At 44.7% G+C, this 27,274-nt stretch overlaps 4 protein-coding genes across 6 annotated transcripts; 1 reads left to right on the top strand and 3 right to left on the bottom strand.

Moving 5' to 3' along the window:
• Positions 1-49: 49 nt before the first annotated feature.
• Positions 50-8,379, bottom strand: LOC134193821 (D-serine dehydratase-like). The gene is made up of 7 exons (XM_062662661.1): positions 8,091-8,379; positions 4,812-5,092; positions 2,934-3,114; positions 2,745-2,866; positions 2,495-2,681; positions 406-511; positions 50-344 (listed from the first exon to the last, which is right to left on the bottom strand). The coding sequence occupies exons 1-7, from the start codon at positions 8,345-8,347 to the stop codon at positions 255-257; spliced, it is 1,224 nt and encodes a 407-aa protein (XP_062518645.1). The 5' UTR covers positions 8,348-8,379; the 3' UTR covers positions 50-254.
• Positions 8,380-8,789: 410 nt separating this feature from the next.
• Positions 8,790-11,879, bottom strand: LOC134194253 (uncharacterized). Of its 3 annotated transcripts, none has more exons than XM_062663181.1 (3): positions 11,858-11,879; positions 9,074-9,525; positions 8,790-9,015 (listed from the first exon to the last, which is right to left on the bottom strand). In XM_062663181.1, the coding sequence occupies exons 1-3, from the start codon at positions 11,872-11,874 to the stop codon at positions 9,002-9,004; spliced, it is 483 nt and encodes a 160-aa protein (XP_062519165.1). In that variant the 5' UTR covers positions 11,875-11,879; the 3' UTR covers positions 8,790-9,001. The 3 variants fall into 3 exon arrangements, with proteins under 3 accessions (XP_062519165.1, XP_062519164.1, XP_062519163.1); XM_062663180.1 differs by lacking the exon at positions 11,858-11,879 and adding an exon at positions 11,088-11,186; XM_062663179.1 differs by lacking the exon at positions 11,858-11,879 and adding an exon at positions 11,070-11,152.
• Positions 11,880-11,957: 78 nt separating this feature from the next.
• On the top strand, positions 11,958-15,215 carry LOC134193870 (arylsulfatase B-like). Its single transcript, XM_062662718.1, has 2 exons — positions 11,958-12,906; positions 14,278-15,215. Exons 1-2 carry the CDS (start codon positions 11,994-11,996, stop codon positions 14,958-14,960), a joined length of 1,596 nt encoding a protein of 531 aa, XP_062518702.1. The 5' UTR covers positions 11,958-11,993; the 3' UTR covers positions 14,961-15,215.
• Positions 15,172-23,113, bottom strand: LOC134194343 (uncharacterized). Its single transcript, XM_062663269.1, has 4 exons — positions 21,526-23,113; positions 20,251-21,462; positions 16,189-17,529; positions 15,172-16,127 (listed from the first exon to the last, which is right to left on the bottom strand). The coding sequence occupies exons 1-4, from the start codon at positions 23,111-23,113 to the stop codon at positions 15,172-15,174; spliced, it is 5,097 nt and encodes a 1,698-aa protein (XP_062519253.1).
• Positions 23,114-27,274: the final 4,161 nt, after the last annotated feature.

Raw genomic sequence — 27,274 nt, 5'->3', positions numbered from 1 at the left:
GATTTCTATATTTTTCAATGCTGAGTCAAGGTTGTTGTACTCTGCAGTGCGTATATCCCATTGACTGTAACCCATACAAACAAGTGATACAATGCACTGTATGTATTATTTCAAAAGAAAATACCAAACTGGTTGTCACAGGTACAAACGTACAAAAAATTTAAAGACTCTGAGCAATTGCTCTAGCAATCATTTTTAGTACTTTTTGTTCATAGAAACGATCACCTCGCTGACAACCCGGTTGATTTCAGTAATCACCAGCCTTTCACTGGCATCCATTCATCGACGACCAAATCTCCGTTAACGGCATAATGAACTGGATGCAACACGGCAACCGCATAACTCTAGAACAACAAGCTTGTCATTGGGATTCAACGACCTAAGAGAGACAATCGCAAAACATACCATAAACGGGAGGAGACGAATGGTGCTCCCAATCGGGTACTTTTGGAAGTTGAGATGACCGGATATCGATTCTACTTTGGCAACTTCCTGATAGATTTTCGTGACCCTTGAATCCCAAAATATTACAACAAATGATCTATTTAAACTCCCTACGATTTTAGGTGTTAGGAGGCTACATAGATGACAGAAACGATGCATGCCAACAGGTGCATCTAGTCTCACGTAGCCAGACCCCTCCCTGAAGGATGTAGGTGGGATGGCTATGCGAGACTAAGGTACATCAACAACTGGTGTATTAAATTACTAGTCCATGCTACTCTGTGGCCATAAATAATATGCCAGCCTACAGTGATGTAGAGCATCCTAGCTGGAGGTACTGTATGGCTACTTCCTACAAAGACTATGACTTGCAACTCAGCCAATGACTACTTACAAAGTACCATATTACCTCACATACAACAGCAGGGCTCTTATTAGAACACTTTGGTATTATGTGCCTTAGTGAATATGATGAAGGTCATGGAAAGGAAGCCATCACTGATATCCATGTTTCTGATGCTGATCTGGTTGCTTCCTTCACAGATAACTTCAGTTGGCAACAGCTTTCATGCATCAGTTACATAAGCTGTAAACTTTCATCATAACTGTAGCTATCAGTAATGTCTTTATTTGTCTTCGATCCTTCAGAGAATTCAAAGGCTTCTACATACCCTATTGCCTAATCACACATCAATAAGAGCCCTGCCGTTGTATGCAAGGTAATATGGTAAATGCTTAGTTATAGGTAACTACTCAGTCAGCCCCGGTGGTTTCCATTTCATCATTCCATTTACAGAGTCCAGAATAACATGTGGCTACAGCACGTTTGGCAAAAAAACTAGTCAATTTCACATTTCCTGGCTGACTGCGACCTCACTATTCACAAACTCACCAGCACACTTGACAATGTGAGGCCTGCCAGGTGCTTCACATGCTGTCGTTAGTGCACACAAGCACGTAGTACTCCTAGTGTTACAGCCAACATTGAGAAAATTGTCAACTAAGGCTGTGTTTCCACTAGCTGCACCTTAAACTAGTTTAGCTTAAACAGGTTTAAGAACTAAACCAGTTCAAGAAAGCGACTGTTTCCACTAGTAACTTGCACATCCGGGATGTGCAAAACAAACATTCTAGGAACGCCTTATTTTGAAGTATTGGGCTGCTTTGTCGCCGAGTCAGAGCAACTGTTGGTTTTCACTGATTCAGCATCTGCTAGTAGGAATTTGCATGACGATGACCACGGACACCGTCTTGTCTCTCTCGGTAGCTACTGATTTCTTTCCCCCAGTTAACGACCCTTACATCTTTTAGGGCAATCCTATCCCAGAGAAATAGTCAATATCATCAAAATGACATTGTGGGAAGCCATCTAAACAAGCGCTACTGTCACGTGACAGTTAAACCTAAACCACTTTGCTAAACCTACTTTGAAGTGGGTTCAAGAAAGCAATTTAGGTTTAAAATAGACCTGGTTTAGTGCAGGTGGAAACAGGTGAATTCCTAAACCAGTTTAGCTTAAACCACTTGTTAAACCGGTTTAGGCACTAGTGGAAACACGCCCTAAATCCATTTATACACGATGGTAACAAACAGCTAAAGTTCATGCTCAATTGCTAGCAGTAACACCCTAGGCCACAACGTGTTTGTTATCGAAGACTCAATACCAATTGTAAGGCCATACAAACTACATATATAGTTTCACATCAACCCTGTATCACTCACAAAACCTCCCACATGCCTCTCCCCTAAACACCCTCATGCAACGTATCATCAACACGTATACTTTTGTGCAATAGTGTTAGAGAGACAAAGACAAACATAAGGTCCATTTAAACAAAAATAATACTAAAACTATCCACAAATACAAACAGTACTTTATTGCTATGCTTGTACCAGTTTAGTCCTACACAATGACTTGCAAGTAAATTGGCTTAGTCGTTAACTTTTCAATCCAACAAAAAGAAAAACTATGTAACAACATAGACGAGTGACATACATCACAAACACAACATCACAATAATTGGAAATGACACTACTACAGTGTACTTACCGTAACTCAGGTGCTCCAATAAAACGACCAAAACCTACATCGTCATCTCCCTTATGTACACTGATTGCAGTCCAGCCAGCATCGATTATCATGTGTCCAGTCTTGGGATAGTGTCCAACAACAGTGGTCAAAACACTAACGGCGATATCCTCCTCAGAACATGCTCCAGTCCTAACTACATCAAACTCTACAAGCACAAATCACACAAACATTAATATACTAACTGATTAGAGCAAGGGTGTCACTTCACCGTTGAAAGCAAAGCTTCCTGGATGAACCTCTGTAACTCCAGTCATGTCACATGTTGCAAACGTACAAGCGGGTGTCGTAAAAACTCCAACAATAGGGCATTCAATGTTTTCTGACTCGAGTCTTAAAAATAAACCCAATGCAAAATTTAATTAGTATTGGTAATCAATTAATTAATTGTGTTTCAGACCTTTTAGCGAAGGCGGTTGTTTTGTTTTTTACACGAGCGGCGGCTTTGGATATTTCATCTGGTCGACTATAATCGTAACAGTGACCACAGTACGCGTAGACACCAGCAAATTTTATATTTGTGCTATCGTTGATTGCACGAGCCAATTGTAGTGCGGCTGGATCAGAAGGCTCAACGCCACCTGAAATACAAGTACGTTTAATGACATAATATCATAATGGTGTTGGCACATACAAGTTTGTGTGATTTATGACATATGTTGCACAGCAAGAAAACATATAAACATGTCTACTACAGAGAAAGCCAAGAATCGCTCAGATACAAGAGCTGACTCACTAGGCAACTGGCAGACAAATACTCCTAATTGTGGATCAAACTATGAGATAGATGAGATATCACCAATCTTGGGTGCTAATGTACATTGCACAGACATGTCTGAGAATTCACATCTTATATGGCATCCCTTAACTTGATCAGTTCAAATACGTAATCCCTAACATAAACCAAGAAATCTGTTAAAAATTGCACATAGGCTATTCTAAATTTATTACTCTTGATTGTCAGAATTTCTAAAAATTGGAACAGACAGATGGTATTTTTATTTTCAATTGACACATGTATGTGTATGTCGATTTACATCATCAAAACTTGCTACCCCGCAACAGCAAAGGCTCATGATCTCAACGAAGGAACGTGAACAACCAACCAGTAGTAACATTCTGTTCTCTTATCCAGACTCATGGAATTTGTTGACACCAACATAAGTAAACCTGTGTATTAGCACATGCAATATTACTTCAAAAAGAGACAACAACAATCAAAGCAAACTAGAAAGTATGCTACATTCCTTAACCACCAATTAAGTTATTAGCTTGTTCTAAAGAAAAATCCTTGACTATGTGGAAAGTTGTGGGCTATGAAACATGTCACAGGCAACAGTAGTAGGCACACGTGTCACTACTAAGTACTTAGTATGAACCTGCCACATATGTTCGTGCAGAACTGTATACATTATTTCCGCACATTTAACCACATGCCGGTATAGCACAAGCTAGGGAGTGGGGGTATAACGGCGAGGAAGCAACTACACAATGACATGCATTGTAATTCTACTGCACATCCGCCATAATTTGATTCAATGCATGGCAGACGTTGACCTAAAGAAAGCAGCATCTTCCAAAGCCCAGCTAGAAGAGAGAGAAGTCAAACAGCCAGAAGGTATCGAGACTGTATCTTTGCAGGGTGGCAGAAAGTCATACACAATCGATAAAATGTTAGCGGTACTACAAAAGTACGATGAGCTCGGTGGAAACAAAACAAAAGTTGTCAAGGAATATACTGGCACCCAGGTAATCCTGGCTCAAACCGGCACGCAGCCAAATGCATGGAAATACAGTTGGGATGGACGCTGACGATCAACAAGTAATTAATTTGCATGTGGCTTAAGTTTGTGTAGTTGACTTGACACCCAGATCTTCAATAAACCAAACACATGCACACACATGATACATTTGGTATTTGTATAGATTGTATTCATAGTGTTGCAGTACATTAACCAGTTAATAGTTGAAACAACTGACAGTCAACACAGAATCCAAAAAAGAGATACTACAATGTACTACCTCATGCATGTACCAGACAAACAAACACAAGTAACCATAAACAAACACATGCATATGCCGAGATAACAAATTTCCTTAATTAACATACAGTCGACACACAAAAGTATCAAAACAACAAAACACCACATCAAAACGATAGTCTATTACGGCAAGAAAAACAAGTCTGAGTGATGCAATACAAACAAGCACAAATGGCAAACAAAGCAACAAAATGCACTAAGACACGATAGTGACGATACACAATCAACTTACGCACATCTGGCGGATCCCACATTCAGCTTGAGCACGACAGACCATCGCTTTCCATCAGCAGGAGGAGTTCTTGCAATAGCATTGAGAACAGTCATATTGTCGGTCGTCACATGAAACGCATCAAGCTGTGACATCAACTCTCTAGCTGACTCCAGCTTGTTTTGAGTGATGGGAGCAGCTAGAAGAATGTCATCAAATCCCCCATCAGCGTAGAACTTCGCCTCGGCCATGTTCGACACAACAATCCTTTGTCGTGAGCCATTAGTCATAAAACAACCGACTTCTCTGAACAAATTAGGACACACATAATAAGATATAATAAGACAACTACACAGAAAGAGTAAGTATTACAATAATAGACACTAGCCTACACCCAACAAGTCCAAGCGCACACGGTGGGCAGTGGAAATGTTTATAGCATGATGCAACTTCCACGACGGAACAAAGCCCACCATAGTCGAGTCCCCAAGGAGGGTCTCCGGTAAGTCGAGCGGGAGCCAGTCGAAATCGCACCCATCCATCCGTCCCGCCGCACTGTGTGCATACGGACTGTCTACTTCCTGTCTATGGACATGACACCACTTCCGCATACGGACGGACAAAATGGCCACTAGCGCAATCATATATAGATTAGATAGTAACCAAACTGCACAAACTGCACAAGGCAACTATCTTGGTAAACCAAAATTTACATGGAATAGAATACATAATAAAATATAAAATAAAACAATAAAATTATACAAAACAAAAATAAGATAACGTTGAGTGAGTTGCTGGTCTACCTGACTAATAGATTGACATGTTAGGAGCCCTAATGGCCAATAACCAGCAGACCACATTATGAAATAAAAAATTCAACGACTTTCTAAACGTTCAATTACATACCACCTTTAAATATAAAGTCACTTCCCACCTTTGTTAAACTCAATTAAATTAATATTTAAATTGCTGCAACTTACTTCAACATTTAACCAACATAATTTTCAAATCCAAAGTGTTCATGACAAGAATTAGTTCTGTCAGGTCAAACTCTATCGGATGCAGAAAAATCTGAAGAATTTTGAGTCTTTGTTCCATAGCTCTATAGGTCTGACCACATACCCAGTTATAATCTAGTCTCAAGTAGACAAAATTCCTGTATATTATAGTAAGAACCTACTGCTGAACCAACTTCTCTCTGGTTGCCCATTTTTCCTGCACATACAGTTGCTTGAAATTGTTCAATACTATAGGAGTAGACGCAGCGTTTTGAGAAGTGGGTGCACAAGAATTTCAAATTACAATCCAATACTAGTGCAACAAGAGACTAGAAACAATTATAATCACAAACACAACCTAGCATAACAATTCATAAATAAAACACTAGGTTCGTATTCAGTTAGTATAGTTTCTTATGTCACAACTGTATCAGGATCAATAGCTTTAACTACAACAATACTGGCAACACCCTGCTACAAATTGTGATTAAAAGAAACTATGTCAAGTAAAAAGAACAACAAGAAAAAGACTTAGTGAGTGAGCTCGAGACGAGCTACTCTGTTAGTAGTGTCTTCAGATGAGCCCAGGTCATCATAGTGCATTCTCCTACACTACTTCCTGCACATGTAGGCAGCTGGCCGTGTTTCAATGCACAAAAATCATAACCTTGGTTGTCAATGCACATCCCATTGAAGTCTTTAGCAAACACAAAGCACTTATGGATCGTTCACATGTTGCACTAGCCAAAAGTATGGTTGCAGCTAACAAAGGTTCTAGGTACGTATAAGGATAAATTTCCTTGTCTGCCATAGACAATGGCTTAGGGGCAGTATCATAAGTATTTCACTGTTTGAGTTATCTTTCATTTTCATAACTCCAGTTCTAGATCTACAGTAGTGACACCTTAGGACAGTACAAGGTCCAATGTGGAAAATAGGGAATTATTTTGGCTTACTGAGCCTACGTAGGACATTCTTGTATAGTGTGACATGGATAATTTAAGTTCTGCCCCGACCCTACTGCAGCCATTTTGCATGTAATTTCTAATAACCAACGTCCAAGGGAGAAATGGCATTAAAGGCAGCTGACATTTTCTCTGGATAAAGCATGCCAGGAGGCACATAAGTTTATGAATTCAACAGCTACATCATTGGAAAGGCCATCACGTGCTAAGAGACAAGGTTTACACTATCATTAGCCTCGAACTTCCAGACCAGAGAGAGCACAAAGCATACAAACTCTAGTCTGGACCAAAACGATAACATGATGATATCAAAGGCAATGCTAAATGGTAGTCTAATGGCGTAGGATCATTTTACCTAGTTCAATAATGAGATGTAAAGAAGATACTGCACTTTGCATTACACAAAGATAAATGTCATGGGTTCGTGAGATCAAAGAGACGTCTGCCATGTTTGCAGCGATATCTTGGTGGACGGCGTGAAACGACAACTCTTCAATTCTGCGGGAGAACCCTAGCTGGTCTAACTGCTCGACTAGCGGCGCTGCTGTGCATGTCCTGTCACTGCAACCTTGAAAAGATTGAGGAACTGAAGCTGAAACTAAACTAAGATGCGTGCATACACCAGAGTCTCAATTCACGACTCTAGCATGCACTTAGCACCGACAAGGATTTCACATGCACATAATCAGTGCTAGTACACTTAGCATAACCAATTTACTGCTAAACCAATCAGAATTTAGAGCCTACATTCCAGGTTTAAAACGCTGATTGGCTTAGAAGGCTATTTCTGACATCATTTTAGTACTGTTTTGGTCCAGATTATAGTTCACACGCTTCGTGCGGTCTCTGGTCTGGAAGTTCAAGGCTACACTATCCTATGCCTAAACTACGTATGTGTAACAACACCGAATGCAGCTACAGTCTGCGGCATAGCTAGAAAATGAATGCAGAAATAAGTAGATGTCATAGCCAGTAGTTGTATGCGCTTGATTTGGTGCTTGTATACATTGGTCGGTTTCCTAATGACTGAATGCAGTGATTGGAACTTGTGCTCTGACTTAGCTGCCCAGGATTTAATTTGTAACAAGTAAAGCCTTTGCGCATGATAGAACAAAGACAGGGGTGCCGGTGGCCCCCTTTTCTGATGAATGTATCAGAAATGCTGGCCCCTGCAAATTAAGTGTATTGCAGTACTAATTCTACTTTCATAGAGGTGTTACAGCAGTGTGAAAAATAACGGTAGGACATACACAATGTCCCACCAAATGCGTTGTCTGTCCGACCAAATCTGCACTATGCATGCAGTGTTGGACATGTTTGGACAAACTTCCACCTTTTTACCTGGTCTTGACCGCCTTCATGTGAGGTCTCAAAGCGACGTTCATATGCTTGCATCTGTCCTGCATCTTCTTGCAGTTGTTCTGAAGCTTTTCGACGTCGATGAGCATTGCTGGAGTGCGAAGAGTCGACACCAGTCGTGGAACATAGTTTCTGCCAAAAGAGAGCATCATTTCCTCGATGCCGAAAGGTATCACGGGACTTGCGGTAGCGCTGCAGTTGTCACGCGCGCGTGCTCTTATTAAACGAGACTCCTCCATATTCGTTAGACACCTACACAAAGTGGCGATGACATGCGACCACTGCAATTACGAAGCATTAAAATCAACAAGCCTTCACGCGTAGGGGTCACGTGCAAAAAGCGGTCTTGCCCCAATGGCGCATTTGAAGTCACGTGACCGACAAAAACTTATTAAAATAAGTAAATTGGAAATACATGTGCAAGTTTGTAAAAAATTTATAAATTAGTATCAAATAAAACTATTTACATTTTTGATACGTAAAATGAACACTGTGCAGAGTAAACTTCTGTACGAAAATAACTAAACTATTAAGTAGTGCCCGGATAGTTATTGGCAATCTAATCTACTATCGAATTGGTGCGGTATAGTACTGCATGTGTTCTATAAACATTGCGTACATGGTATTCAGCCCAGTTTTGCAGGAGACACGATATCTCAAAAATTTTAGTTGTAAATTTGTTTATAAATAATTATCAAAAGGACAAGATTTCCCTAATTACAAAAGCTTAATATCCATGTATAAATTTTCAAAGCATTTGCAATTGATAATCAAATTCAACAAACATATACACTAAATTAATTATTGTCTGCCAATGAGTCCAGACGTCTGAAGTCAAGCGCCAATAGATTGTTCATTAATTAATTATTTAACCCGTTTGTTGCAAAGCTTCCTCATGCATGATGACCTGCAAATACATCATAACACTAGTACATAAAAGTGTAATCAAATTACTGAAAACTTACTTGACTCTGCTCTGCCTTCCAGCAACGCAATAATGTCGACTGATCTCTTGCATCTTGCAAATGGTAAGACTTCAGATGGATTCATTCCAGCTTCGACTAAAACTCGTACTACGTCCACGTTGTTCACCAGAACTGCCAATTCCAGGAGAGTGTATTTCCCTGTGTTCATGTCAGAGGCGTTCAAGTCTAATTTCACGTCCGTCTCCATTGAAAGGTTCTGCAACCACGTGATCATCTCTTTGAGAGCTTCAGCTTGTCTATTCCAGACAGCTGCTTGTAGGGAATTCATTGCAACTAGAACAATATCGGGGTTTTTCAGCATTTCTCTTGTGCAAATCTGACGCGGATCTGCTCCCTTTCTGAGCCATTTCTTGCATTTCCCAACATTTCCTTGGCACACTGATTTGTAAAGATTGACTGTGCACTCCGGTGTTGTGTTGAAAGATCTTGCACTAGTTAAATGAAAAGTAGATTTTACAAAATCAGGTAAAAATATTTAATTAATGCATGCTAGATAATTATTTATCTACTAGAGTTTCGCGTATATATACCATATACAGGGGCGGCGGAGCCGGGGGGGCTGGGGGGGGCTAGAGCCCCCCCAACTTTATCAACTTTATGCTGTAGAATTTCTGCTTTCTGTAATGTTTACCCTTTCAGCCCCCTCAACTTTCAACTCGCTCCGCCGCCCCTGATATATATATATATACAAGCAAGACCTACAGCCGTGTCATACAAGAAGGTATAATGTGCCAGTGGTGGTATATTTCGGCTAAGCTTGACTAGCATGTTACAGCGACGATGTATTGAAAATGCACGTATGACACGCACGTACACAGGTAAGCACACACCCCACGCGTACGCCTACAACACACCCACGCCTTACAACACACCCACGCCTTACACCCCACGCGTACGCCTACAACACATCCACGCCTTACACCCAGACCCTTACGCCCACACACCCACTATACATCCACGCACATCCATGCACACACCAAAACCCCACACACCCACTTTCATTGACACACACACACACACGCACTCACTCACACTGCACGCACGCACGCGCGCAAATAAGAAATTTGAGTTGACAATTTATTGTATCAAGTTATTAACTCTTTACGTAGAGTTATTTCAAACGCCATAAATTAGTATTATGTTTACCATTATCTAGCAAACTCTACTGCTTAATTAATTAACCAAACGAAAGTAATCACTATGGGAAATCTGACCCTTTTTGGATCGAAGTCCCAAATTGTATTGTGGAGTCCCGTTTGGATCGAAGTCCCAAATTGTATTGTGGAGTCCCGTTTGGATCGAAGTCTCAAATTGTATTAAGCAAGACCGAAACGGACCAAATTAAAAATTAACCGTCGATGGTGACTTAATTAATGAAATTTTACCAGCAAGGAAAGTATAGTGGCTGAAATACCTTGTGTATTAATTAGGTAAGCAAGACACTGAATGGATGAATGGATCTGCAATATCAATTTAACTTAAACAGTATTTTCGCTCTAGGTGTGCCAATTAGAGATCTAGCTAGCCGAAAAGTCAGCTAGCTAGACATTCACATTCAAGCAGTGACATATCACTGAACTCACAGAGCAGCATGCAGCTAGGGCTAGAGGACTTGCCAATGTCTAGAAAGACACACCTATTAATTAAAACTCACGGGGATGGGGACGGACTGTAGTCCACCCAGGCTTGCTCCTGTTGAACCGCAAGCTTCTTGCTGTATCATTTAAGTTGTAGTAGATATATATACCTATTCCTAGCTAGACAACAACACATGCAAGCTTCATCCTCTAGGCACGCTTGAGTAGCCAATGCAAAACTCAAAAGCGAAGTCTTCGTAGCCTGTATCTAGAATCGTTTTCACCAATACAGACAAAACACAGTAGCCGCGTACTGTGCAGTATACGTAATCTAGACTAGGCCATCCCTATATGTACAGTACAAGTGCCTAGAGCTGTGAACATCTGTACTCTCTTACCTTCGACGTATCATATACCTTCGACGTATCCAGGTGTCTGTCATGCTGTCTGTAGAAACGGTGACTAACACTCACGGCGTCGCCTGCAATATTATAAGAAAGAAATAGTTGCGTCAGAAGCACCGGGCTTTCCCTATCATCACGTGCATAGTGCATCCTGAAGGACGGAGCATTGCGTAAACCCTAATGAGTCCCCACTCCAGCATCAGTTATCTTTACTTTTAGCACACAATTTGCATATATAATGTCATCACGAGTCAACCAAAACGTCATTGTCAGTATTGCGAGATGAATATGACCTTTGTGACATTATTCTAAATCTAAATTGTTGGTATTGTATGTATGGTACATTTCTTTAGATAAGAAGTTACTTGTTGCGTCAGAAGCACAGGGCTTTCACTATCGTTGCATTCTGCATCCTGAGGGGCGGAGCAGTGCTCAAACCACTAATCATGCAGTCCCTGCCCTGGGTCCAGAGACCCGTAGCCACTGGCTCTATCTATTTTAGTACACTATTTGCATACATGTACTAATAGCAGATTGGTCACGCGAACAAAATATACAGTATCACTTGTTAGTGTTTCTGGTAGAATTTGACAATGGGGCAAAAATTGTGATTGACTTGTTTTTAATTGGGACACTTTGGGACCGCAACTTCTACTGTAGTAGTCTATATAAATTGTTGATATTAAATAAGATATGTTTCCATACGTATAACGCCATTAAATCGTACAGAGTAGCCAAATACATCGATGTCACTACACTGCTACACACACTGAATGAAAAACCTTGATTCCTCAAACATAGCATCTCTTCTCGGGTCGGCAAAGGCTCCTCCTCTTCACACGATTCACGTGCGACAGCGCGGGAGAACCTGCCTTGCGAGGCTCAGCAAGCCACTGTTGTCGCCTTGGCGTGTGAAAGATGCATTGCCTACCTGTTGTCGTGCTCCTTCCTCTGCTGTGCATTGCCAGCCACCCGACAGCAGCCTCAAGTTCTGCTGTCGACGCAGCCAACAAGCCTCACATCTTCATGCTTCTTGTCGACGACTGGGGCTGGGCCAACGTTGGTTACCATCGCGATCCGCCAACCAAAGAGGTACAGACCCCCACGTTCGATCGTCTGGCAAAGAAAGAAGGCGTCGAACTCGATCAACACTACGCGCACTGCGCCTGCTCGCCATCTCGTTCCTCTCTGCTCACCGGCCGCCATCCGATCCACGTCAATGTCGACAACGGCGACGTCCGCCGGTACAACGATTTGGACCCCGTTTCCGGATTCCAAGGCATACCACGAAACATGACCGCCATCGCTCAGAAACTCAAACAGGCGGGATACGCGACGCACCAAGTTGGCAAATGGGACGCCGGGATGGCTACCCCAGACCACACCCCCAAGGGGAGGGGCTTCGACTCCAGTCTGGGGTACTTCCATCATATGAACGACTACTATACAGAACAGCAAGGAATATGCCTGATTGGTTTTTCGGAGGTAACGGATTTTTGGGAGACGGATGGTGAGAAAGAAGGGCCTGCATACGGCAAGAATGGGACAGTGTATGAAGAACAGATGTTTGCAGCCAGAGTGTTGGAAATTGTTGAGAATCACAACGTCTCTCAACCGCTCTTTCTCTACTATGCTCCTCACATTGTTCACGGACCGTTACAAGTTCCACGTGAGTATGAGGACAAGTTTAGTTTTATTGATGACGGTACCAGAAGGTTGTATCATGCCATGGTGACATATCTGGATGACGTCGTTAATAACGTTACTCAAGCGTTTATCAAAAAAGGGATGTGGAACAATACTCTGATGGTCGTATCATCTGACAATGGAGGTAGGCACTTTCATCTTGCAAATTTATTGTGTATGCTAGATACACTATAAATTTGCAAGGATATGAAAGGAACAAATACATAGTATTGGTACGTAAGTATGGCTGGGTGATGCCTTATTCAGTTTATCAGTGAGTGTTCGTTTGTAAACTTCTGTCTTCTCGTGTTTCTTGTGACATTTACCGTATTTCTTCAAATAGTGGAGCCCTCGAATAGAAGCCGCCCTCATTTAGAAGCCGCAGCTGAAGAGACTTGCAGAAAATTTGAAGCCACCCTCAAATTAAGGCCGCACTAGTCTGCAAAGTTACTAGCCACGTCTATGTCACATGCTTTTGATGCTTCCCTGTTAATCTCATCTTATTACGCGCATTCGTCTATCAATAATAACATATTGTGGCATTTCAACTAAACGTGCCATAGTTGGCTCCTTCAAAAAGTGTCCAATTATGTCAACAGAAAGAAATGTGATGTTCAAGTACCAACATGTCACAGTGTGAAGTAGAGACTTAAAATAGAGGCTGCCCTCGAATACCAGCCGCCCTCGTTTAGAGACCGCAGTTCTGTAACCTTGTTAATATAGAGGCTGCAGTCACTATTTGAAGAAATACGGTATGTCTGTCTGTTGCACACACGTGCACAAGACAGTGTCTTCTCTACCCAAGACCTACGTTACAGGTATAATGCTGAATTGGGTCTGGGGCCCTGATATAGTCTTGGGACTGATATTAGCAAGATCATGGTCTGGCTGAACCTAGGGTCAGGGTTAGGGTTAGAGTTAGAGTTAGGGTTACTAACTTAGGGTTAGAGTTAGTTTGAGGGTTGAACTCATAGGGTCAAGAATATGAATATGGACGAGCCCGGACCATATTCTGCTGCCACTATCAGTCCCCTAGACTTTGTCATGGTCCAGACTAATTCAGCACCGCCACAACACTGGGTCAAAACACGCCTGTATCTTGCTGTCTGCTTGCTGTAGCATTTACCCTTTGCGTATACCTTACCTGTGGCACGCCTGTCTACCTGTCTGTCCTTTTGTATGTTTTTATTGGTTTGTTGGTCTGATTGTTTGCCATCCGTTCATCCATCCGCCTTTCCGTCTGATCCATTCCTTGGTTCAGCTCAAAGTTTGGGGTACTGTATGGGCTTCTGTATGTTTGTCTCGAAACAATGACTCCAATGCTTTGATCAGACTAAGCCATAGTTCCCACCTGGTCTTTCCCAGCCTTTGAGTTTTATTAATTTTTTTATTAACCTTGGACAGTAGTATGAGCCACAGCGTTTACAAATTTCAGAAAGCCTAAGCACACTAGATTTATGCATGTGTAGTAACAATATGGAAAACATTTACTTTATAGTTGTAATTGTCATTTTAGGTCCGGAGTACTTTACTGGTGGTGCTAACAACTATCCTCTAAAAGGTGGCAAACTCAGTAATTGGCAAGGTGGTGTTCGAGTGAATGCTTTTGTGACTGGCGGGCTTCTTCCAGAAGCAATGCGCGGAACGACTCTGGATGGGTACGTAGCTCTGTGTGACTGGTACACAACATTTTGTCGTCTCGCTGACGTCGAGCCGACCGACGAACGAGCAGCAGAAGCTAAACTGCCACCAGTAGACGGACTAGACATGTGGCCTTACATCTCAGGAATGAATAAAACCTCACCAAGAGTTGACGTCCCACTTGGACCCAATATTATGTCAAACGTCGTCCAGAGAGGCGGACACGCTGGTCTGATTAGCGGCAATTACAAAATTCTGGTTGGAGAAATAGGTGAAGCTGGATGGACCGGACCACAATACCCTAACAACACCAACCCAGGTGGAGGATTTACTATCATTGAAGACTGCGGGACAGGGTGTTTGTTCGATATCATTAAAGACCCAGAAGAACGACAAAACTTAGCTCAATCTATGCCCGGCGTTTTGAAAGACATGCAGCAGAAGTTCGAAACAATGGTGAACTCCATGTTTTCACCTAATCGGGGACTAAGCAGTCCATTGGCATGTGAATCGGTTCGTGACCGTTACCACGGTTACTGGGGACCATTCCTTCCTTAGACAGGCTCTTAGGATCCTCGAGGACACACCACACAATTTCTTCAAATAGATGTAATGTATTGTGTTTATCTGTACCTTCTAACAAGCTACAGAGCTAGCTTTAGATTGGTTTGTGTTCATTATAATGCAGGCAGAAACATTTTGCCATTGTCAGCTATTTGGACGTGCAGACACTGTACATTGCTTGCTTGCGCGTGACAGCCGGCATTCTTTAGGAGGTGAAAAGAAAGTAAGAAATAGAAATAGAAATTAATGTCGTGATGTACCAAACCGACGCAGTTCGAAGTCCTCGGGCTCGCAGGTTGTTGTCTTGAGTTGTCAGTATGTTTTGAACATGCGATATCTCATTGCCGCAGATGGGCGAGACTCGCCATGTACGCGAGATAGCTTGTTTACATTTGCCCGACCTTGTTTCGGTGTCGTCATGAGACACGCTGATTATATCGATGGTATCCTGTCCGCACAAATCCAAGTTGTTAACATTTGGTTGGCCCGTCTCTCGAGGCGTCATGTTCGTCTCACACGTCACTGATACGTCACCCGGAAAACGTACTGTAGGCGGGTCTATACGCAACGCAAGCTCCTGAGTTTGCGCCTTCGCCGTGTTGCCGCAATCGTCGCGAGCTCTCCACGTTCGCAACACGACGCACTGACGGAATTCGTCCTCGTACCAAGTAGAAACGGCGCCGTCGCAGTCGTCACGTGACACGGCGGTACCCGTTAAGGAGGCGTTCTTGTACTGACGGCAAGTGATGGTTCGACTAGTTGGCGCCGACAACGACGGAGCCGTGCCGTCGTTGACGACGATCGACTGTTTTATAATGTCGACGTTCCCGCACGAGTCCGTCGCCACCCATTCTCTCTGTATCTCTCGTCTACAAGTCTTCACTACTGTCTTATCGCTGTTGGTAATGGCAACCGGCCTGCATCGTTTCGAAACGATCGAAACTCCTGGGCGGCCGGTGTGTTGGGGTCCCGTCGAGTTGCGACATGATGTGAGATACACGGGAGGAAGTGCCACCAATTTTACTGGAATAGTCACTAAGTCTTCGTCTATCAGTCCGTCTCCGTCGTCGTCAATAAAGTTGCGAGCTTCTTCGTCTACCTTAGCATCGCAGTCGTTGTCTTTGCCATCCTCTGGAACGGTTTCCGACACGTTGCAAGATACTAGAATCAGAAAACAAGCTTGGAAACAATTTACGAGCATCAGTAACGGAATAGAGCTTACTCAACGTGATGAGCTGGTTGGCGTAGAATGAGTTTCCAAGAAAGGTGGTCGCTCTCCATTGGCGCAAGATGTGACGTGGACATCCAAATCCCATTGTGTCGTCCACGTAGTCTACTACAGTTGCGGCATGAAATCCTCTCAGACGGAAACACGACGGGCTGAGATCTCTTTCCAAATGGGCCCAACCGGTAGAGTTAGGATGAGACGATGCGTGGCACGAAATTGTCGCGTTTCGCGGTAGGATCAGTTGTGGAGGATCTTCGCGTATCCTAATGTGTTGTATCTGCGGTGAAGCGGAAACACCGCAGGAATCGGTGCCCTTCCATCGACGCGTCAATGCGGTGCCGTCGAGTTCGTCGTCATACGTAACGTTAACCGTTTTGCAAGACCGCTCGACGATAGCTCGACCCACCAGGTCAAGATTTCCGACGCCATCGCAGTTACTCGTTGTATTCTCTGGTGCTGTAATTACCGGTGGCTGATGAAGCACAGTTATGTTTTGCGTGTGATTTAGTTCACGGCCGCAGACGTCCGAGACGCGCCAATTCCGCGCAATACGCACGTTACAATTTTCTAGCTCCATCGTCGTATTCGTGTGGGTAACGCTCACGGCGTTAGTGACATTCCAGTCGCATAGATCGGGCCGACTGACTCCGGGGAACCCGGTCACTTCGAAGTCCGTATTTGACATACAACTGACAGACATATCGTTCGGAAAGTCGACGCTCATTGCAGGACCACCGAGTCGCAATGTCTGTATCTCCGAATTGGCCATGTTGCCGCACTCGTCGCGAGCGCTCCACATTCTCCAAACGATACAACCACGCAGCTGATCTGTATACGACACAGTGGGCTCGCTGGCACAGTCGTCCCGGGACAATGCGCTGCCCGCGCCGTCAGCCGTCATATTCCTGTACTGCGAACACGTGACCGACCTGCTAGACGGCGCCGTCAAATTCGGAGAAGTGTGATCTTCTATAACGATCGTTTGAATAGCGGTGTCGATGTTACCACACGAGTCGACTACAGTCCATTTTCTTGATATGTGTTGCTTGCATGTCTCTCTGGCCACATTATCATCATGCGTCAAAGTGGTTGTATTGCAAGACTGCGACGATACGAGAATTGTTGGATAGCCCGTGTGACGAGGATCAGTTGAATCGTGACATGAGGTGAGACTGACGGGACTGGGTGGCTGTAGCTGTGGCGGAATCGTTGACAGGTCTTCGTCGATCACTCCGTCTCCGTCGTCGTCGATAAAATTGCGAAGTTCTTCGTCGACCTCGCCATCACAGTCGTTGTCTTTGCCATCCTCTGGAACTGTACTGGAAAGGTCACAACCTGCAATATCAACACGTTCTATGAAATGAACACATAATGAAGTACATAGCGATAACGTTCTAAGGAAGGAGAGATGGACGGACGGACGCACGGAGAGACAAACATATGGGGCTGATAAACAAACACACACAAACAGACAGACAGACAGATCTTTATCCTCGTATAGACTCTACTTGTACATATGCAAGGAATTTGTGTAAGCAAATCAGACATTGCAAACAACGAAGTCATAGATTTACTAATGGACTTGGCCTTGAATGTCAAAGTCAAATTATCTATCTAAATCAGAAAATTGAACGTTTTCTGAGGACAACTTTGGCATTACAGACAGAGAGATTATTGTTGTTCTTTCCTGCAATAAGTTTTTGTATTGACTGTCCCTTGCGGGATATACTACCATAGCATAGTAATTTAGCTGCACCTTCATGTAGGTTAAAGTTCTTTATCCAATAGCAAAATACATTAGACAGACACACAGACGGAAGTACAGACGGGCGGGCGGGCGGACGGATGGACACAAAGACGGACAGGCAGAGACAGACAGAGACAGACACTATATTCTCAATAGACTCTACTTGTACATATCCTAGGAATTGGACAGACAGACAAACAAAACAGACAGGCAGATAGACAGATGTATAATGGACACCTTAGATTAGCTATTGCTTTGGTGCTATAGCTCATTTATTACAAATATATGTATTGACACAGACAGACAGACATACAGATTAGCCGTCAAGTGAAGAACATTGACTGTATTAGAGATGCTTATTCACTACAACTCTGTTTCCGTTAATGTGACTTGAGTAACTCGGCCCATGGGTCGAGAACTCACTATTTAGCTGTGTTACCTTTTACTGACAGACAGACAGACAGACAGACAGACAGACAGACAGACAGACAGACGGACGGACATGCAGACTAACAGATAGGCATCCTGGCAGGTAGACAAGTTATTTTATTAGAATACAGCATCTGTACACACTACAATACATGATTTTTCAATGAAAAGAAAGGCTTCATAAACAAGTTCAACTATTTCAATATGTGAAGCACTGAATGTATCTGTCTCTGCTATCTACGTTATCCTCCATTAGTCTGTCTGTTGACAACTTAGACACTTTTCTCTAGACAACTTTACGATTGCATTTTTGGAGAGTCACAGAAAAACCACGTCGCCAATATGACAATACGACATAAACTCTGCATCTACTCGTCTTTCTTCAAAGAGCCCTGCCTTTCTTCCCAGTTCATGCAGTAAGTTTCCGCTTGTGATCCCCGTGTGTCGAAATGCTCAAAAACTAGTGGAACAATTTCAGGGCTAGATCCATCTGGCAAGATCTCCTTTGAATATTTGTAGCATTTTTCCGATTCCCGTTTTGTCGCTGCATGTCTGCAGGCCTTTGCAGCTTCGTTCACTATGTCGGTTCTCTAAGAGTGGGCCAAAGAAACATCACATTCATCAGGTGACTCCGGAAGCAATGTCGTAGAATGTAATGTCTGGTCTTCCATCAGTTTGTACGTATCTGTTTCTTGGTTCTATTTGATGAGAAACACCCAGCTCCTTTAGGCTTCTCTCCACAGTCACAATGCTCAACAAACGACTAAATGGCAAGCTGATCCCCAATCTCATACAAGACGCTAAACGAAATTCGTTAGGTTTAAGTCCGTTCTTGTATGAGGGAATAACATCAAGCCATGCTCCTGCACCTTTACCCTGTAATGACCTATGCATGGCAGCATCCCGATTTGACTTTATGTTTTTAATGAAATCTTCTGACTGTTTCTGAGATATATCCAAAGTTAAGCGATTATGAAGTTTTCTAGGATAATCAATCATTTTCTCCAGAGAATGAAATTGCGGCTTCTCTTCTTCCGAGTTTGACTGGGGGGGGGGGGGGAGTTGGGCTGCCAATTCATGTAAAATCGACCCTGTTTTTACTAGTTAATATACATTCATTAAGCTGGTTAGCAAGATAGGGAAATCTCTTTGGCAGTTCATGTAGAGAGCGTGCCCAAGCAGCTAAATACGCTGCATAACAAATACTTTCAGTTGAAGGTAAACCAAATCCACCGAGTTAAGAGTTGCTTGATACCACGACGCGTAATACAGCTGTTTCAAGTTAAGAATGTTATGAAATCCGTCCTTTGTCAGACGATCATGAATTACTGCTAATGATAATACATTCTCGGGTGAAACAGTTCTAGAAAGGAGGTTTAGTTTGGTAACATGGCAACGCTTCAATAAAAGATGACTACACTAAGGGTTATTAAGTTCGTTAATCTTTGAAGAAAAAACGTTGCCCTGTGATGCTGCCTCTATGCATGCAATGTAACATAATCAGGAGTGCCAATAGGTGCCCCAAAACACTAATACCATCTTTGCTCATGTAAATATCTGTACAAAAATGTTCTAAAACTATTGGAAAGTACAAGTTACATTTGTCCTCTCGAATAGTCAGGCCAATCTGTTGAAGAGAAGCAGTCAGGTTAGAAAGAGTGACTAAAACTTCATTCTGGTATCCCCGCAACGTACACATCATCCAGGCAGACAGACAGACAGACACACAGAGAAAAGACCCACACTGCAACAGCAGACTTAGCAGAAAGATTGACAGGCAGCCTGTAATTAGGACTGTAAAAAAAGTTTATAATAGCCAAAACATCTAGATACACTACATACACCTGGTTTTACGCTCATGCAACAAAATGCACCCTCACCAAGAGTTATCCACTGCTCTCCTTCAACAACATGACCAAGGAACGTAGAAGCCGTCCAACGGCGTAAAATAAAACCAGGACACTTTCCACGCGCCGCCACATCGACGTAACTGACAACGGTCGCTGCTCCTCCCAGCTCAAAACAACTGCCGTCAACATCCCGCTCCAGTCGCGCCCAGCCCGTATGGTTAGGATGAAAATCGTCCTTACACTCCATTGTAAGATTAGACGGAACGAGCAATACCGGCGGATCTTCCAGTAGACTTATTCTCTGTGCTTGCGGAGCGGCGACGCGAGAGCATTCGTCGCTCGCACTCCACGACCTCAACAGTACCGATCCGTTTAGGCTGTCGGAATGGTAAGCGAGCGTCCTTCGACAAGATGACGTCACATTCGCTTCTCCCGTAATCGCCAGGTCGCTGGATAAGCGGCAAGAAACAACCGTATCAACAGGTATTTCGATCGACGGCGCTTTATGCAAGACGATGATGGTCTGAAAACCAATAAAACTGCTTCCGCATATGTCTGTAACAGACCAACGTCTCTTAATGATAGTCTGGCAGTTCTCGTGCTCTCTCGAGGTGTCGGCGTGGTCGACAGTTACTGCCGCAGTCGCATTCCAACTACAAAGACGGCTCTCTATCACGAGAGGCACTCCGGTCGTCGATGGGCTGAGACTGTCGTCGCAAGTGACGTTGACGTTACCGGGAATGTAGACGTCGGGCATTCCCGGACGCAGCTCGATGACCTGCGTGACACTCGTCGCATCGTTGCCGCACTCGTCGCGCGCGTGCCACGTTCTCGTCACCCGACATCCCAACAGTTCGTCGCTGTAAGTCGTGCTGACGCGTGAGCAGTCGTCCGAAGTGGTAGGAAATCCGAGGTAAGTCGCATTCTGATAGTTGCCGCACGACGCAACGACGTTTGCCGGAGCGCGAATTGCAGGTGGTGTCGTGTCTACAACCTCTATCCTTTGCGTCGTACTGTCGACGTTACCGCACGAGTCGTTGGCAACCCAGTGCCTGGTTAGCACCGTTGTACAACTCGACTGCGAACGATCAACGCCGTTGTAATAATGGGGGGGCCCCGTGGGGGTACAAAAATCAGAAACAAATGACACCACTGATCGACCAGTAACGGCAGGATCGATGCCGGCAAGACAATCGTGCTGCAACACATCAGACGGAACGGTAATCCTGAGAGGGCGCGGCACTAAATACAAAATCGGATAAAGTAAAAGAAGTGTCTGTTATCCAGCATTCTAATTGTGCTTACCTTGTTTAATAACTTGGATGGTTTGGTGACTACCCAATGCTGATACAACAGTCCACTTTCTCCTTATCTTGCGGGGGCAAGCTAAACCCTCCACACTGTCTTCGTACGTCACCGCTGCTTCTTTGATACCCAAATTCTGGCAGGACTGACTGACATCTTGCGTTACGGCCGGTCTCCCCGTATGTTCAGGTCTCGTTGACTCATTGCAGTAGACACTCCGATTCTCGATTGGGCTCAAAGTCAGGTCATGATCGAGCAAGCCAATGCGTTGCACCTGCGGTTTCGCCGAATTTCCACAACCGTCCCGAGCCGACCACTTGCGCTCGATGTAGCTCTCAAACAGACGGTCTTCAAATGTAACGTTGAGGGAGCTACATGAGTCGTTCGCAAAAGGTCGACCTGCCACAGGTAGATTGACAGCGTCTGAGCAAGAGATATTTACATGAGGGAGATAATGTAGAGACGGTGGGGTCCTATCCGAATAGTGAATTGTCTGAGTGTGTCGACGGAGAACCCCACAAGAGCTTGAAACTGTTACGTTTCGATGAGCAATCCGCCTACAAGTGTCACCACCCTCGTCCGATAACGAAAACGATACGAACGGCCCTTGAATGACGACACCGTGGCAGCTTATGTTGTCGATGTGAGGATACGTTTTCGACGCGTCTTCATCACAAGAGCGATACAAAGTCTTCTGATACCTCAAGTGACTATAACCGTGAGACACTCCAATACCCTGAACCGCCGTCGCAACGACGTTACCACAGACGTCGAAAGCTTTCCACGATCTTATCACAAAACATCTCAAGACACTGTCGGAGTACACGAAGCGGATGTCGGAACAGTTCTTTCGCACGACAGGCCAACTGGTCCAGTCCGGGTGGATACTATCACCGCACGTGACGGTAGTGTTACCAGGAAACATAACCGCCGAAGCCAGATCGCGCACAACAGAAATCATCTGCGTCCTGGATTCAACGCCTTGTCCGCACACATCTCTGACAACCCACCGTCTATTGACAACATCCCGGCATCCCTCAATAGAAACAACCATGTCACTGTACTCAATTTCAGGATCAGCTCGTATGTTTGATTTACAAACGGCGTAGCCTGTACTAATCGGTCTACCGGTCATTTCAGGGTCGGTAGAAGCGACACCACACGTCAGCACATCGTCAGGAAATTTCACAGAGAAGTCTTCTAAAGACTTGGCGTTCAAGCGAATGGTTTGCTGAAACGGGAGCCCCCGGTTTCCGCATTCATCCTGAACAACACACTCTCGTCTCGCTATACATCCGTAAAATTCATCGACCGTGTAGTTGACGTGATAAGCATAAGAACAAGTCACGTTCACTCCGCCGCCACTACAGTCGTCGTCGTATGCGATGCCGTTCGACGTTCCGACATCGACGTCACCGCAACTCATGTCGACGACGGAGGCAAAGTCGACGTCGGGAGCGGTGCGATCGACTATCTGGATAAGCTGCTCCGACGTGTCCGTATTACCGCAAGCATCGGAAGCATTCCATTTGCGAATTATGGATTTCCTACAAGCAGAGTTGCCCATCGACGCAACATCTTCATACATCAGTGAGACAGGACGGCAGTCATCTGTAACGTTGTAAGACGGTCTAACAATCGAGTCGGAATCGGTGACGGCACGACAGGTCGTAGATACGGGAAACTCTTCGCTCGGCAGTATTCTCACCGGTACCGTGGCCAAGTCTTCATCGATGCGCCCGTCGCCGTCGTCGTCAATAGAGTTCTTTGCTTCTTCATCGATTCTGTCATCACAGTCGTTGTCGACTCCGTCCATAGGCTCGCCAGTCGTTGCCCGACAAGGTCGAGGAACTAAAACACCACACAAAATTCCAACAATAACGACAAAACTACTAATATGCAATTTTTACTTATATTTATGGTCTGGATGTATGTCAGGTAGTGTCCAAGGAATGTTGCAATCCGCCATGTTCTCCTGATTGTTTGATTGCATTCCACACCGCTGACGGTATCGTCATAGGTAATGGTAGTAGGAGCGCCTCCTAGCGTGAAGCAGGTCGGACTGATGTCTTGGTCTATGCGCGGCCAGCCTGTAGCATTAGGAAAATACGACAGTCCGCATTCCTGCACACGATCCGATGGATACACAACGCGAGGAGCCAGCTCGACAAGCGAGATGCGCTGTGTGAGCTCCGAGGCGGCATTACCACACGAATCTACAGCAGACCACGTTCGCACCAGAGTCGATCCATGTAGACGGTCTGAATGATTTACTGCCACGTTGTTGCAATCGTCATGCGCAACGGCAGCGCCGACGAGCTCCACGTTGTGAGCCAACTCACAACTCGCTTCAATGTCGGAGGAAACGCCCAAACGCGGGGGGTCCCGATCCTCTTGGACAATGGTCTGTCTTAGGACTTTTTTATCAGCACAATTGCCGTTTATTCTTACTGTTCGAGTTACTTCTCTTCTGCATGGATCGCCGGAAACCAATACATCAAACGATGTGATGTTGTGCGGTGGTACTGCTATACCGTGACACACTGTCGGCTGTTCTGTCGCGTTGAATGACGGCAGTTCTACTTTCTTGTTACACCCTACCGTTATGATCGACGGCAGCCGCATTTGGTTGCTATGCTTGACTCGGATGATCTGATTTTGGCTGCGAACGAGCCTCCCGCACTCGTCTGTAATAGACCAATTCCGTCGAACGTGGCAATCACCGACAGTATCAGCAAACGTGACCTTGACGTCGACGCAGTTCTGGGCGATGTGAGGCGCGCTTGTCTCGATCGGATCTTGTATGTCCTGGCAGCTCACTAATAGATCGGAGGGAAACGTTACTAACGGCCGCGATTGTCTTTTCATTGTGATTTGCTGTTTAAAACTCGGGAAACTCCCACACACGTCGCCGAACAACCACGTACGTTCGAAGACGCTTCTACACGCAGAAACCACCTCTTGTGAGTCGCTATACGATGTAATAACTGGCAGAATGTGCTTGCTACTGCAAAGTTGACGAGGATATGCCACAGGTGTGCCTGTATTTTTTGGAAGTGGAGATTCCCCACAAGACAAAATCTTGTTGTCTGGTAATGGAACTTGCCCAGTTTCTAAGATTGGAACGATTGTCTGCACGACAGACGATCTACCGCCGCAGCCGTCGTCCGCAAACCAACGCCTCTCAAACGAGCAGCCGTTCACCTCGTCTTGAAACCACACACTGATGTTACCCTTCTGACAATCGTCTCTTACCATCGGTCGTCCAGTAATCGAAGTGTCGTTCAACTGAAGGCAAGTAACGCGAACAAGTTGACGAACAAACAAAACGGGCGGAGTCTTGTCGTTGATGGTGATGGTTTGGGTACCTCTTGCAAGATTACCGCAGGAATCGATAACCAGCCACTGACGAACAATATCCCTTCGACATCGACCAACTAGGACTTTGTCATTATGAGTTGCAGTAAAAGGCTGGCACTTGGCAGCAACTCCCGATACTTGCGGCGTCCCTAAAAGATCAGCCTCCACCGACGCCGAACAACTACTGACGTTGTAGTCGGGAGGATACGCGACGACCATCGGCTCCACAATGAGATCTTCGTCGATGATGCCGTCGCCGTCGTTATCCGTGAAGTCACGAACTTCCTCGTCTACTCTGTCGTCACAGTCGTTGTCTACACCGTCCGCTGGAATCATCTTAGACACTCTGCAAGGAGGAGCCTCTATAGTAAAGACAAAGAAAATGCCTCGAATGAAAACAACAAAAACAGCAAAAGAGCGATAAACATACCAACTTCAATTCTTTGCGTCTGGTCGAGCAACTGACCGAGGACCGTCGATACGGTCCATATTCTTAGAACAACGAATGGACATTCTAGTCCATCTACAATGTCGACGTAGTCTATTGAGGGCTCTTCGACTCCTAATAGATAACATGCTATACTCATATTCCGTACCAATACAGGAAATCCAGTGTTTTCTGGTCGGATGGAACCATTGCATGGAACAACAGAATCCGCAGGAAAATCAGCCTTGATCTCTCTGTCGTGCAATACAAGACGTTGTGTTACGGACGGACTACGATTATTGCAGGTATCATTTGCCTTCCACGTCTTCACAAGTATGTTCCGTTGCACATTTTGTTTGTACTTTAAAATCACGTCGCTGCATGTGTCACCGACCTCGAGTACTTTCCTTTCGGACAACGCAACAGCTTGCGAACAAGTGGCATTTTCATCAGACGGCGCAACCACAACAGGCGCAGTAACGTCTTGGTAAGTCAAGGAGTAGGAAAACAGTCGGACGTTTCCACACGAGTCCGATACATTAGCCTGACGGTGGACGACGCTTAGACACGACGTCCCTTCTTCGCTGACGTCCGTAAAATTGACGGTTAGTCCTGTCACCGTCATCCCACTACAGTCGAGTCTGTGAACGGGTTGCTTAAAAGCTGGATATCTGCCTCGTTGCTCGCACGACAAAATTAAATCCGGAAAGGGCTCAATCGGAAACGGCTCGTACTCGAGTCGGATGACCTGCGTTTTGTTTGCTTGATACTCACCACACCTTGTCTCTACTGTCCAAGTTCTCTCCACGTGGCAGCTTCGCACTTCATCTTTGTATTTCACTCGTACTTCTGAGCAATTGCTAGTCACTTGTGGCCTCCCTGTGACGTCGAGATTAAAAATATCGGAACACACAGCTTTTGTGTCGTCGGGAAACACAACTGAGGGAGACCTCGGTTCGGAAACGACTATGTGCTGTGTGACGAGCACAGAGTTTCCACACACGTCAGAGATCGTCCACCTCCTTGTAACCTTTGTTTGGCAAACGTTTAACGTCTTTAAACTGTCCACATAGGTCACGACCTTCCGCGGTAGAAAAGCACCTGTATCGCACAACGGTTGTTTGCGAACGCTTGGGCGACCAGTAAAATGAGGAGCCAAACGATGACGACAGGTTAGACTCACGTCTTCTGGTGGATCAACAAAAGGTGCTTGAATCTTGATTTTGATCTTTTGCACGACATGAGAAGCGACGTTGCCACACGAGTCCGAAGCGTGCCATGTGCGTAAAACTGTGCATCCGCTCGTCGCGTCGACAAATTCGGCTGACAGTGTCGACAGTCCTTCGCAGCCGCCCGTCACGACCGCCTTACCCGTCACATTAGTGTCTCTGTAATTGTCGCACGGTGCGACGGTGTCTGACGGCGCCGTCAGCCTCGGAGGATCACCCTGGCTGACTTCGAACGTTTGCGTCTTTCTCACGATATTTCCGCAGTCATCGCTCACGTTCCACACTCTCCGAAATACTCTCGGACAATCGTCACCATTATTGAAGTCTGTAAACTCCCGTGACACCAATTTGCAACGCGAATCGAGAGATACTTTTGGATTGTCGTCAACGGCCGTAGAGATGCCACAACCTTTGATAGCCATTGAGATGTACACTTCAATCTTCGGTGGTCGGTAAGCTAGGTCCTCGTCGGTGCGACCGTCTCCATCATCGTCAACATAATTCTTAATTTCTTCATCTATTCTTCCGTCACAGTCGTTATCAAGATTATCCCCAGGAAATGCACCATCTCGAACACACGGTATTTCTACAACCAACACACAAATGCATTTAATATTCACATGATTGAGATAAGTACCGTATCATCTCACCTTGAAATATGAACTGAACTTGAGTAACTGAATGACCCAAGAATGTATCATACGTCCAAATGCGAGTTATTGTACGGGGACAA

Source organism: Corticium candelabrum, chromosome 18, assembly GCF_963422355.1.
Source record: "Corticium candelabrum chromosome 18, ooCorCand1.1, whole genome shotgun sequence".
In the NCBI taxonomy this organism is placed as follows: domain Eukaryota; kingdom Metazoa; phylum Porifera; class Homoscleromorpha; order Homosclerophorida; family Plakinidae; genus Corticium; species Corticium candelabrum.
Note: the sequence above shows the minus strand (reverse complement) of the source record. Positions and strands in the feature narration are given on the sequence as shown.

Bases quoted from the DNA above. Each gene is read 5' to 3' on its own strand.
- LOC134193821 (XM_062662661.1), bottom strand. From the start codon at position 8,347: ATGGAGGAGTCTCGTTTAATAAGAGCACGCGCGCGTGACAACTGCAGC. The intron at 5,093-8,090 runs GTAAAAAGGTGG...TAATTTGTTCAG, and splicing joins ATGAAGGCGGTCAAGACCAG to AGAAGTCGGTTGTTTTATGA. The intron at 2,682-2,744 runs GTGAAGTGACAC...TTGTGCTTGTAG, and splicing joins AGGAAGCTTTGCTTTCAACG to AGTTTGATGTAGTTAGGACT.
- LOC134193870 (XM_062662718.1), top strand. From the start codon at position 11,994: ATGCATTGCCTACCTGTTGTCGTGCTCCTTCCTCTGCTGTGCATTGCC. The intron at 12,907-14,277 runs GTAGGCACTTTC...TTGTCATTTTAG, and splicing joins CGTATCATCTGACAATGGAG to GTCCGGAGTACTTTACTGGT.
- LOC134194253 (XM_062663179.1), bottom strand. From the start codon at position 11,113: ATGACAGACACCTGGATACGTCGAAGGTATATGATACGTCGAAG. The intron at 9,526-11,069 runs GTAAGAGAGTAC...TCATTTAACTAG, and splicing joins AGGTATATGATACGTCGAAG to TGCAAGATCTTTCAACACAA.
- LOC134194343 (XM_062663269.1), bottom strand. From the start codon at position 23,113: ATGTATGAAGATGTTGCGTCGATGGGCAACTCTGCTTGTAGGAAATCC. The intron at 21,463-21,525 runs GTAAGCACAATT...TTTTGTATTTAG, and splicing joins CATCCAAGTTATTAAACAAG to TGCCGCGCCCTCTCAGGATT. The intron at 17,530-20,250 runs GTGAGGGTGCAT...TTGATATTGCAG, and splicing joins AGAGCAGTGGATAACTCTTG to GTTGTGACCTTTCCAGTACA.